Genomic DNA, 13,370 nt, shown 5'->3' on the forward strand with positions numbered 1-13,370 from the left:
AAAGAAAGTCAGAGGATGAATGACTATTTTCCAGAGGACAGGTAAAGCATATTTGGTAGATTAATTCCCAGTTCACCTTCTCAGAGGAAAAGGACAAAACCCTCATTTACCAAGATTCTAAAGAGATTTTCAGGCGAGTCCCTAGCCCATCCCACATCAGTCTTTGCTTTGAAGCCTTCATTCCCCAGAGCTTGGTTTCCTTGACCAGGCCCCAAACCTTTTATTGAGGCTAAGAAGACCAGAGGAAGCAATTGCTGACAGTCACGTGTCTGGTGGCACTCAGGAGAGGGATGGCATATGTGCTTATCAGGGAATCAATCTTTCTGCCTATCATCCTCTTTTTCCTAGGAAGAAAGCGACTTAGCACAATTACCTCATCCAGAACTATTACCTCACTTTAAACTGTTTATTCTCCAGAGAAACGTGTTTCGGGTCAGGTGGTTCTTTGACCAGAGAGAGGGACTTTTTGAAAGTACTGTATTGATATTGACTGTGGGCCGTGGGGAGGTGTTGGGAACGCTTTCTTTCAAACCAAGATTTCGTTTTCTATTGGGGTCCACCAGGCAAAAGGGGACACATATTCTGACCAGCTGAGTTCTGGCATCATTCTGGGGGCTCGAATATGGTGCTCTGACTATGGAGCCTTGAACTCAGGGCCAACCCCCCAAGTGTGTTCTTTGCTCTGAAACTGTGTGGCCCGAGGCAATCTCTCTTAAATGACTCCTTCTGCAAATGGGAGAATAAGAGGCAACCGGGAGGTACTTTCAAAAGCAGGGAAATGAAGATTTGACAACCCATTCAAAACAAACCACACTTTTAAGAAAAGTCTTTCCTTCTCATGACAAAGGCCCAGCACGACTTCCTTTCCCAGATACTTAGGAGGAAGGCAATTGCCAGGGCCCAGATTTAAACGAAACAGGAGCCATCAGAAACGAAAGAGCTTTTCTGAAAATTTGGGCGCTTTCTGGGTGATTAGGACCACAGACAAGGGAATTGGGGAAAAAAAGAAAAAATAAAAATCGATCACATACCCCTCATGCACCCATGACTTCCCCACCTCTTTATGTACATGCATGCACATTTAGCTTAGTTGCAATAATGGGTTTATTCCAGTGCTATTTTTTTCCCACTTGGCATTTGTCTTTTTTTGTTTTTTGAATTTTTCTGGAGTGGTGTCTGGTCTGATTTTAAAAAATGGAAGCAAGAGGGGCAGGGCTGTGAAAGGGCTCAAAGTTGAACGAAACAGTGGTTTGCAGGAAGCAGCAGACTCAGGCTGCCGAGATGCCCACATATTTCTGCGCTGGGTTCGCCTCCAACAGGCCCGCAGGCTTTGCTCCCATCTTGGGGCGAGCGTGACCTCCGCAAGCCCAGCGGCGGTCCTGCTCCCGAGCTCGCGGAGGCACCTGGGGTCGCGCGCAGCCGCCGCGGGGCTCACCTGCGCCTCCCTGCCGCCAGCCCCGCCCCGCGCCGCCCCGCGCCGCCCGCCCGCCCGCCGCCGCCGCCGCCGCCCCGCCCCGGCCCGGCTCATTGGTTGCCTCTCGGAGGGGAGGAGAAGGGGCGGCCTCTGGGGGGGGGGGGGTCTCATTAGCCTTGCGGGCTCCTTCCTCCGCTCTCTAGTCCGGAACCCGGCGGCGGCTGGAACACCGCGAGCGGGCAGTGCGGCAGGGACGGCGGGTGACTCGGGCAGTGACCGTGGCGGCAGCGGTCGCCCCGCCGTGGGAGGCTATGGGGACGCGCGCATCCTCTGGGTGCCCAGCGCGCGGCGGCTCGGAGCGCCCTGCCCTGCTGCTGTAGGGAGCGGCGGTGGAGCAGTCACTCGCCGAAGCACCCCGGGACCCACTTGCTTCGGCCCCTGGCTCTCAGTGCTTTTCTCCCGGGCTGCCGGGGCGCAGAAGAGGATCCGTACTCCCGAGCGGGGCAAGCAGCATGCGGAGAGCGGCCGCCGCAAGAGGAGACGCTGGAGGGGCGCGCCGGTGGCTCCCTTGGCTGGGGCTCTGCTTCTGGGCGGCGGGGGCTGCGGCTGCCCGAGGTAAGCGCGGGGTCGAGCGGGAGGCGGAGCCGGGGGCGAGGCGGCCGAGCGGGACCCGCACCTATGGCGTTGGCTTCCCAAGTTGCGCCCTGCACCTCTCCGCGCGCTCAGCGCAGCGGGGTGGGACTCGGGCGGAGGACCTCCGAGGGGACCACTGTCTCCCACCCCAAGTTCGCGATCAGCCGCAGCCCTACAGGTTGCTGGGACCGGGGCCCCTACCCTTCTTTTCCTCTCGTCGTTTGCTGTATTTTCCGAGCCCTCCCCAATTGCTGCAGACTGGAGTCCCCACCTCTTCACTCCAATCTCGCTCCCCCCAGTCCTCTTTACTTCCTTCCGTGGCGAGATCGTTCACGGGTGGGCGCCCGTAGGGGTGTCCGAGAGTTCCTTGGGAGGGGCGCCGGGTGATGAGAGTCTCTGGAGGGTGCGCTTGAATGGAGAGGGCGCCTTTTCTCTGGGGGAGCAGCGCCCAGGCTGAAGTCCGCGAAGCTCGACACCTCTCGGGCGACAGCAGCCCGAGGTCCTGGGCAGCAGTGGGCTTTCTTTCGAGGAGGCCGCGGTGTGCGGGAGCTCGGGAGAGCGGCGTGCACCTTCCGCGTTTAACTGCGCCGGCAGTGCCCCGCCGGGTTAGCAGTTGGCCCGAGGCCGCCCACCCGGCGCCTCCTCTCCCTGCCCGGTGCCGGCTCCAGTCCGGGAGCTCGTGAGCGCGGGGACCCCTGAGCGGCTGGGAAGCCGCAGCTTCTTTCCGACTTAGAAACGTAGACCCCATTTTTCCTGGATCCTCTGGACTCCGGCAGAGTGACATTCTGCACCTGGTTTCAGCTCCACCTTGAGCGAGGACTGGAAGCATGAACCTAAAACCGCGGACTTGCTTTGAAGCTGATCAGAGGCAGTTTTACACGTAGCTTGAGGACTGTGGCTTTACCCTTGAAATCATCCGGAAGCTCTTCCTTCCCGCTCTTTCTTTATTCCTAGGTGTCATCCATTAGGGTTAGAATTTGTAATTGCCTTAAATGATTTACCTAACGCTTGACTGGTGAGGGGTGAAACTGATCTGCCCACCTTACCTCTACCTTGAACGTATTGTGAGTAGCCGGGAGACAGGAAAGGGTGGAAAGGGTTGAGGACGATCACAGAAAAACCAGTGTAATTTCATTTTTATAAAAGCTAACGGTGTGTTAAAAGCAGTCGTGCTGTCTGGAATGAAGAATTAAAAAAAAGAAAAAAGTGGATAGAGGTTTTTCCCTTTTATGATCCTGTTCAGTGACTATTTGCATTTCATTTCCTGAAAAGTTTTTGTTTTTTGTGTTTTTTTAAATGGAGCAGGCTTTTTAAAAAGCAGGAAAGGTTTAAAAATGAGCCTCAAGTGATTGCACACACTAGGTGATGGTGAAGCATAGTTCTTTTCCTCGCTGGGAGAAACACAAGCTTCAGCCATTTAATTTACTACAGAGAATGCCTCCTTGCAAAGTCAGCTCTGAGTTGTTTTTAATACACTATTGGGGGGAAAGCAGGCCTTTTCTGAGTGTTGATGTAAATGTCTGAGTTTCCACTTGCTGTTCTATGCTGAATACCTAAGAGTGACTGACTCCACATACTGACCCTTGGAATTTGGTTGGTGGGGCTGTCTTGAAGCCAGCTTGAAACAAGAGGTGCGGACCTGCCAAAAGCCTCTTGGATGGAGTTTTGCTGGCTGTGAAACTAAGGCTAGCACCTCCTGTCTGCAAGCTGTTCTTCAAAGGACTCCTGGAAAACACACTGTACACTCCGCAGGCTTATTTACAACAAATGTCTTGCACAGATCATAGTAATGTTCAAGACACATGGAGTGGAGCAGTACCTCTGACTAATATTTCCCTTGTGGTGTTTTACTTTCTGGGGCAGAAAGCCTGTTACCTTTAGCACCTGTCAGAGATTCCCCAAGAAATGAGCAGTAAACAGGCTATAAAATCTGTGAAGCCACATAACCTGGCTTGGGACAGGTGGGTACAATTAGGGTTTTCAGAACAAAGGGCGCGTTTCAAAGTTATTTAAGTTCTCCCAGCTCAGGAAGGTGCCCGCTCATTAAAAGCAAGATGAGATGCACCCAGGGGACATGTTTGCTGAGTAGTTTCACTGCATTCTCTGGGGTTGGCTCTACAGTGTTGTTACTTATCCAAGTAAATAGTTTTTTTGTTCTACAAGCCTTTTCATGTTGGTCTGAACCAAGGTACTCCGCCTTCCCGAAACAACAGGATAGACAGAACTATGCCATTTACTTTGATTATATTAAGAAGATTGAACAATTCAGTAGCCATTTCTTTACAATTATCATTTATTTGTTTCCAAGATCATTGTACCAACTCCTTTTTTTCCCCTTTTCTTTCCCTCCATACCTAATGTAAAAACCCTCTGAAAATGGCAACGAGATTTCAGATGATTTTGGCTTTGAATGTCCTCAGCGAGGAAAATACACGGGGCAAGGGACTGCCTGCAGAAACTAGTAGTGGCCCAAGGAGCCATGTTCTGGTTCCCTCCTTTGGAAGCTAGACTTAATTCTTGAGATTTATGTACTTGATGGATAGCATACTTACTGTAAGGAAAGCGCTTGGGTACCATGATTACCGTATGTTTTAACACTTTCCAAGTTAAAAGAAGGGGGTTTAAAAGTTATTCATGACCTGCCAAGTGCTAATTGAATCCACATCATGTTGTCACACTGATTTGTTTTTATTCTTTGAAAAAAGGGAGCACTGCTGTTGATCCGGTTGCGATTCCTCTATTAGATACTGTACATAGATATCCCAGCCTGAAGGCAGGGAGGAAGATGATCTCAGCTGGGCTGAGCTTTCACACAAGTCCTTCTTTTAAAAATTTTCGCGGACAATGAAATCTTCCTTATGGTAACCATAGTGATGCATTAAGGGCAAGAGAAATACAACTGTTTTATAGGCACAGTAGGGTCGCATGGTTCACGCATACTTAAATCCATCTACCTACCTCGTTCCTGCAGTTTTATATCTATGTTCACTTTCTCCTTAACGAACATAATGACTGCCTCCACCACCCCGCATTCTGTTTCTTTTTCCTCCAGGATCTTCCCCTCCAAAGAGCTATGAGAAGAGAGCCTTTTCTTGTAATTTCTTGGTGGCTTTTTCTTTTTGTGACTCTTGGGTTGTACTCTTCGTTTGAGCAGTCCGGTGGTATCTTTTTTTCCTGCCTGACAAAGGGTTCTGCTCAAGAAATCTCTTAAGTATCTCAGCTGATAAGAAGAGATTCATTGTTCTTACCTGACCCTATAGTGGCAGCATCTGTCACCCTTTTTCATAATCTTACCAGGGAAAATAGTAATGTCAGCCTTCCATTCTTCCTCAGTCTTTGAGTGACCCATCTGTGGGTCTCTGGTTCTTTAAGTGGTACCCCATAGGTTGGGGAAACCTATGGAACCCCAGGAATCCTCCGTGAGTTCCATCAAAACTCTACGACTGAGCGGGTCTCGTAGTTCTAGACCCCACTGTCTTAGTAGTTAGGGAAGAAGCACTTTTCTGTCCGTTGCCTCAATGGCTTGTAAATGTTTTATCATCCTCCTTCTACCAAATAAGGACCCAACTTGAAATACTGCCAACTTTCAAGGTTTAACAAGAAATTGGTTGTTCAGGAGATAATGAATATTTGATATCACTCCCTCGGGTCTTTCTTTCTTTTTAAAATATGGAGGCTGGGGACCCAGACCATACGTGTTACAGTCTAATCCCGAAGACCAAGTGTATGAAGAAAGATTTATTCCATAACATTCTCTTAAGGAAGGTGGTGGTGGTGATGCAGGATGTCCTCTTAAGCGGCAGGCACAGATGTTCACAGAGAGCCCGGATGTGTCCCCCTCCTTGATTATACCTTTGCCATTAATTCTGATTGTCCCGTACACTGGGCAGTGCTCCTTGACCAGCCGTGTCATTGTCTTCTGTCCTCCTTATTCTGCCACCTTCATGAACTAACAGCATGACCGAATAACCAAGGGGGACTTACCTCTGTCATTCTTGGCCGCATACTCTAGGTAAAGACGCTTGTTTGCGTACCCAGTCATTCGCTTCATGGCCACCACTGGCGTGAGACCTGTCATCGTGTTGCTGCCACTCTCTGTGTTATGCCTGTTCCTTAAGAGAAGGCATTTGTGCAGTCGTGCTTGACTATTAGATAATAATAGCAATGACTGTCTTTAGCAGGCGCCATTCATTACTCTAAAGAGTTTTACACACATTAACTTACATAATCCTTAAAGTAACTTAACATAACTTAAAATAACTCTTTGAGGTGAGCACTCTTATTATCCTCCTTTTGAAGATAGCAGAAGAGCTGCACAGAGAAGGTAAGTACCTCGCTCAAGGCCGCGGAGTTAGTATGTGGTGGCGCCTGGATTTGAACCTGTGCAGTCCGACTCCAGAGCCCACAATAAAGACGCTTTTCTAAACTGTGCCGAAACAAAATGAGTCTGATATTTTGGTGACATAAGTACTAAAATTATATCTCTATAACTCTGAGACTTGGAGAAGAATTTAGAGGAGCTTAAATAAATCTATAAATGTATTCAGATACGTCTCAGAGATTTATGTTGTACGCAAACAGCCACCCTCTCACCATTCAGCTTAATATACTTTGGGATCAGATTCACACTTAAAATTCTGAGTGCCAGCTTCTAATATGATAGCTTGCTCCCCCCCCCATGATAGCTTGCTCCCCCCCCAGTTTCGAATTTCAACACAAAGTATCACTCTGAATGCGCCATCCATGGAATGGCAGAACCCGAGAGACTATTTGTTGCCTGTCTTGTATTTTTAGCCTTGTTTGCCGGGGAAATGTGAAGCATGAGATTTGAGAATAGATTGTTAACACCAGAGGCTGCTGTTTCTGCTGTTTTGGGTACTCCTCCTGCGGCTCTTGCAAGGCAGATGGCTAGATTCATTTCCAGAAAATAGATATTCGTTCTATTTTGCATTTCCACTTTGAAACGAACTTTTAATTGTTTGTACCCCACTGCGGTGTATGCTCTTACTGTGAGCATACACATGCTGTGCTTAGATAGTTTTCAGAATTAGGCGGATGTTAATGTATTTCAGTTTGGACCCCATGAGAAATCCACTGCACACTCTCTTGTGCTTTTGGAGGATTTCTTTGGAAAGTGGGTTTGTGTGCAGGACAGTGTGGACCGCATATGTTGTTCTCAGCACCCCTGCCCTCTCTGGACTTCACTGGACTGAGAAATTAGGGGCAGAAGTATTCGGGTTCTGTTGATGGGGCTACAGTAGAAACCAAAACACGTAGTACTCTTCTCGGCTTACGGCTTACGTGGGACCACAACAGGATGTAAAATATTTCCTAATATTGTTTCCAAGAGGACAAGAGTACAGGGAGGCCTGCATTTTTCCTATATGATCAGTTTCTTCTGACAGTTTCCTTCCTAATTAAGAAAGCTGGAAGCCAAAAGCTCTCTTCCAAGTGAAGTCAGTAACAGCCTCACTTAATGCAGATACTGACTTTCTGCCCCTAAATTTCTGGTTCATAAAATGCAAAAGAGCCTTCCTCCCCAGAAAGGGAGACCTTGGCACTTAAGTGTATGTTTCCACTTGAACCTGGCCTTGTAAGGCTGGGAGGAATAATATGGGGTAATTTCACCACAACACTGAGGAACTTGGCTCAGAATGGACTTTACAAGATGCATTGTTTTGCTGATTGAATGGTGAAATTTCTCCCTCAGGTAAGTCCAAGGGAAAATGACATTGCAGACATCCCAGAAGGTAAGTGATTGGCAGACACGCAAAGGAAGCAGGAAGTACTAGAGGCTAAAGTGAAGTCATCCTGACTACTTCAAGGGTCCAGCCAACACTGGAATAGCTACGTTTAATATCATTCATAGATTTTACTCACTTACTATAAAAGCAAATGTATTTACTAAATATTGGACTAGAAGATTTGCCTGTAAAGAAATTTGTGGCATGCCTTTTAGAGTTGTTTGCAGGTGATTGGTGGTTTCTGCCTCGTCACAGTACTTATTTAGTAGTTAGCATCTTTATTTGAATTTAATTTAATAAAATCTACTGGAAGAGGAAGGGAAACCCAATGATCTTGGGTTATGAAAGCTAAGCTGGTAATATTTGAAACATACAAATCAGGGCTTTTCAAATGTTAATGTGCATTTGAATCACTGTAGATCTTGTTAAAATGCACATTCTGATTTGGTAAATCTGGGGAGGGGCCTGAGAGCCTGCATTGCTAACAAACTTCTAGATGACGCCATCTGACCACACTTTGAGTAGCAGGGTCATGGATGACAATAATTCAAGTTTTGGGGGTTTGTTTTTGATTTTTAATATTGATTTTCACTTGGAAGCCAGTACGAAGTGGAATTCTATGTAACAATATTGTAAACGTGACAGAAGAATAGGCAAAGACAAATGTCACTTTTAACACACAAAAACCTAGAGCTACTCATAAAACAAATAGACATTCTGGGAGTACCATTCTGATGTAATATAGCGTCTTGCTTCCGGCATTTGTAAAGATGGATGCAGTATTTTCAAAGGCTTGGATTTTATTTTGAAGTAATTGAGGACTTACGTCTGCATCTACTTCATTTCTGTAAGAAAGAGGAAACTGAGTCCCCCAGAAGTTGAACAGTTTAACCAAAGTCAGATTTTTGCTAAGCTTCTACCCGCTTTTATCTTACTGTATCTCTTGCCTGGCGCTGCACTTAAAAACGATCCCGAGTTCAGGATATTGAGAGGGCGAGGCTACACTTAAGGAAGAGGTAGAACAAAAACAGTTGGTTAGAAACGAAAACAGAGGAATGTTCACATGGGATAGGGATGCTCGCCAAGGAGCTGGATCCTTGTTGTCTCAACATGGTGTGGGACTAGGTTTTGGGTCCTTCCTTGCTGCTGGACACTTATGTCTACTTGGCAATGCCCATCATAATTACTGTTAACTTACCCAGCACCTGGAGGTGCTGGTCCCATAGCACATGCTAAACAATCATTTTTACTCTAAGCTTATTGCGTTAAGGTATAAATAATATTGAGGATAACATTGCTAAAATTTACTCAATATGGTGCTGAAACATTCAGGAAAATTAGTTGCCAGAAGAAATGAAATAACTGTAAGAGGGTTTTACATTCCCGCCCCCCAACAGATTGAAAAGCCTACGTCCCTAGATAGATTATTCTACAAAGATGATTAAGTGTAAGATGTGACACTATCATGGATGGCTCCTTTGCATAATAATTCATTTGCATGGAATTCGACATTTTTCAGGTGCATTCACAGTTTGGATTGTTTGGGATTTTTACATTCACCCCTGATGTTGAACAGAGGATGGAATTAAGGTTTAGAGGTTTTTTCAACCAAGGCTAGACAGAGAGCCACAACTAGTACTAGGACCAGCAGCTGAGTGTCCAGATGGCTTCTGGGCCTTTTTGACTATGAGGTCGTTCTATTTTATTACCAAATAGATTGGTTGCACTTAAGTTGGACCATACAACATTCTGCTCACTTTGTATTTTGAGACAGGGCATGGGTACATGAACACGTGTGACAGAGAAAAAAAACGAGTAAAAAATTTCAGTGATACCGTGTTGGCTTCTGGGTTTATGTGGTGGTAGGTTTCTCATGGTTATGAACAGAAGTGGCGTCATCTGGAAGAGGGGATGGTAGGAAATGTGGCAGCAGTGGTTTGAGGCAAGTAAAATTGTGAGTATATGAAAAATGGTATACTGTGGTGTGGCCTAAGGGGTATGGAAAAAGTTCTGAGGAATTTGCTGAGCTATATAGTATTTTCTTTTTTAAAAAAAAATTTATTAAATTTATTTTATTTTTGGCTGCATTGGGTCTTTGTTACTGCACGGGCTTTCTCTAGTTGTAGCGAGGGGGGCTACTCTTCATTGCGGTGCATGGGCTTCTCATTGTGGTGGCTTCTCTTGTTGCGGAGCACAGGCTCTAGGCGCATGGGCTTCAGTAGTTGTAGCACGTGGGCTAAGTGGTTGTGGTTCACGGGCTCTAGAGCACAGGCTCAGTAGTTGTGGCGCACGGGCTTAGTTGCTCCGCAGCATGTGGGATCTTCCCGGACCAGGGCTCGAACCCGTGTCCCCTGCGTTGGCAGGCGGATTCTTAACCACTGTGCCACCAGGGGAGTCCCATGTTTTCTTAAAAACAACAAAGGATTTAAAATTTAGTTCATTAAATAAAAATCACAATTAGTTCTGCAGTTTTATTTGAAAGTCGTCATTACAGACACTCTTTAGAAATATGGTACTGGCTTCATAATCTGCATCACTTTCTAAATACTTTGTCTTTATTATTAACTTTGTGCTTTATTTTTTCTTCCTGTATGTAGTTGCGGAACAAGGTTAAAGTATTTTAATCGGTATTTGGAGTTGCGATAATAATTTTCATCAAAGTGTCTTTAAGAATTATCTAACCTATTTTAGAAACAACTAGAAAAAAATACAGACCTCAAAATAAAGTTCTTTGCCAGAGAAATATGCCAGCTCCTTTTGAAAGGAGCTGAGGAGATTGTAACTGTCCTTCATCCGAATAGGTGACCCTTGTATCTCTCTCAGCATAGGGACCAGTAGCTACAGTGATTGCCGGCAGCTTGCATCAGGAAATTTCCAAAGTTGTCTCCCATAAAAAAAAAAAAAAAAAAAAAAGGCAAAATCAGGAGCTTCACAGGTTTTGTCAGTGTGAGGTGTGTGGGTGGGATGTAAGTGTTTGGGGGTTTGCTTTAAAGAAAGAAAGGTTTTTAAAATGTTCTGTCATTTTTTTCTCACCTTGGAGAAGACAAACAAACAAACAAAACAAACCCACCCACCCCAAATACAAAAATGAAAACTAAAACGCATTGGCTGTTTTCTCAAGTTTAGCAGACAGCTTGAAATGTACATCCGTCTCGGATAGCAATGTGAAAAGACAGCTCTCCCGTGTCATATCCTGCAGCAGACAACACCATTACTTGTGCAGCCAGTTACTAATAATTGTCAAGGGGATAAGTGCTTAATGCATGGATATCTGTGTGTATGTATTATGTATTAGTAGAATGTCATATATCATCATTATGGCAAACTTCCATCATTAAACTTCCATGCTGTTAATTTAAATGCCATTAGTAACACTTAAACTCGAGACGGAGACACAGTTTTGACTTGAAAGTTAGCTTCTTAATTTGAGCGCTCCCGTTTCTCTTTCTCCCTGGTCTCTCCCATCTAACCCCCAACTCTCAGTCTGCTCTTGCTTCCTGTCTCCTCAAGTCAAAACGGCCTTCCCGTTCCAGCAGTGTGGTGAGCTGCAAAGTTCAAGGCTACATGGCCTCCAACATGTCACTTTTTTTCTGGTTCCTTTTATTTCTTAAATGAGAAGAAGTAACGCAATTATCGTGAAAGCTCCTTCCTGCTCTAACATTTTATGATGCTGTGTATCGTTTTCAGTACCCTTTATTCATGGTATTTTTTTTTATCATTTCAGGAAGCATTTCTTGGCATTTTAAATAGGCATCAAAACCTTCGATAACAAATACTCTGAAAGTAGAATTTTCAGGACAAGTTTGTAGGACTTCAAGAATGATGCTGGTGAGCCTTGGCTTTAGCGTTTTTAAGAATGCATCTTCAATCAAAGAAGTGTAATTTTATGTATCGGTTTCTCTTAAATCAGTGGTTGTACCCTAATGCATACGTATGCTGCTACAGCAGCAGAAGTGGGATGGGTGGGAAAGGGCCGCGGGGGCTGGAATCCTCCACCGCAGCCCAGTGTTGCCCAGTTGGGTGCCTGGGCCCATGGTTGCTCGATTGACTTCTTTTTTAGCAGAAACCACCTCTATGCTATCTCATGGTAAATTTCCAGATTTGAACTCTTCTCACATCATTTTAATAAAACACCTTTAGCTTAAGCAAGAGTCACAAGATACAGCACTCAACCTTCCATTGTGTCTCAAGTCAATGACTTTTTCCACCTTTTGTTAAGAGATTTAAAGGATCAGGGAGTCAGTTGGTCCTCATTTTCAATCATTGTCTTTGAGCTCTGCCTGTAAAGCTTTTTCTACCTTTGTGAAGGAGCACACTGTCTATTGTCTTCCCTTCCTCTCTTGTCCTCGTGATTTGATGACCATCTCTAGTGTTGTGTTTGGGTAGCTTTTTCTTTTTGTGTATGTATCGTAGTTTTGGGGTTTGCTGTTTCCATGAGGTTTGGTAGTCTATAGGTACAAGGTTGTTTCACGTTGCTGGTCTCTTTCCCGCCTAGAGAAGTTCCTTTAGCATTTGAGGAGCGTTGCCTAAAAGCGGAAGATCAAAAGATCAAAAGCATTTGAGTGGCCTTTTATTTAACATATGAAAAACACTAATTTGATCACTGAGTTTTCTATGTGCCTCTCTGTCCCATTTGTAAAGAAGAATCATACAATTATATTGCTGAGAAGGGCCCTAAAATTTCTAGGCTGAAGCTCAAATCTCTACATGGGCAACAAAAGTCTAGAGAAGCAGCGTAGCTTGCTGGACTTGTAGGAGGTCATTTCTGCCAGTGTTTGCCCATGAACCCAGATCTTCATTTTTTCAATGTTGTTCTTGCCCCTTCTCCTTTTCAGGCCCATAATAACAAAAGCAATTGATAGAGGCACCAAGGAAATCAAAAGAATGATACCAGAAGACTAAAGCCTATTGATCATTTTACACTTCTGTTAGAGGATGCTTTCCTTTTATTTAAAATGTTTATATTTTTCTAAATACCTTTGAAATAGGATAGATTTTTCATCTTTGGCACTGTTCTGAATCGTACAGTGTTGGGGCTGTGATCTGAGGGGCTCAAGTTGGTTCATTGTAGCAGAGCTGTTGGATATTGTATTACATTATTATCTATATTACATCATCTATATCTACATTATCGGTTTATTTTGTGTTTTCATGGAATTTACAGTGAGTCAAGCTTTTGTTCCAATTACTTACCCTCTGCATCCTTGGTAACAATTTTGTTCAGTATGAATCTACTAGCAGACCCTAAATACTTTCTAAATATAATTATTTAAAAAAATCTATACATAGGATGAAGAGAGTCACTTCTCTTCTACTGTGGGATGTTAGTGCCATGAGTTAGAACAGGAAACCTTATGCTTCACCCAAGGAAATAACTTCAGAACGGTATTTGCCACACAACTCCTAATTCTTATCTGGATAAGTAAATTACTTCCAATTTCCATTTTTCCCTGTTTAAATCTGGATTTTCATGTGTGACGAGAAGGTAACACTTTCCAGCTGGAATGCTAGGTCTGTTGTGATGAGGCGGTTTTATTCAAATGGATACAGTAGTTGGCCACTTAGAGGACCAGTAGGTG

The 13,370-nt window shown here is 44.8% G+C and overlaps 1 protein-coding gene across 1 annotated transcript in view; it reads left to right on the forward strand.

Moving 5' to 3' along the window:
* The first annotated feature begins 1,926 nt into the window (after positions 1 to 1,926).
* UNC5D (unc-5 netrin receptor D) overlaps positions 1,927 to 13,370 on the forward strand; it is a 601,039-nt gene continuing 589,595 nt past the window's right edge. Inside the window, exon 1 of the mRNA XM_027122816.1 lies at positions 1,927 to 2,029. Within this exon, the coding sequence (XP_026978617.1) occupies positions 1,927 to 2,029 (103 nt within the window). The remainder of the gene's footprint in view (positions 2,030 to 13,370) is intronic.

This window comes from Aethalodelphis obliquidens, unplaced genomic scaffold (assembly GCF_003676395.1).
Source record: "Aethalodelphis obliquidens isolate GAN/ISIS:26980383/991018 unplaced genomic scaffold, ASM367639v1 scaffold25, whole genome shotgun sequence".
In the NCBI taxonomy this organism is placed as follows: Eukaryota; Metazoa; Chordata; class Mammalia; order Artiodactyla; family Delphinidae; genus Aethalodelphis; species Aethalodelphis obliquidens.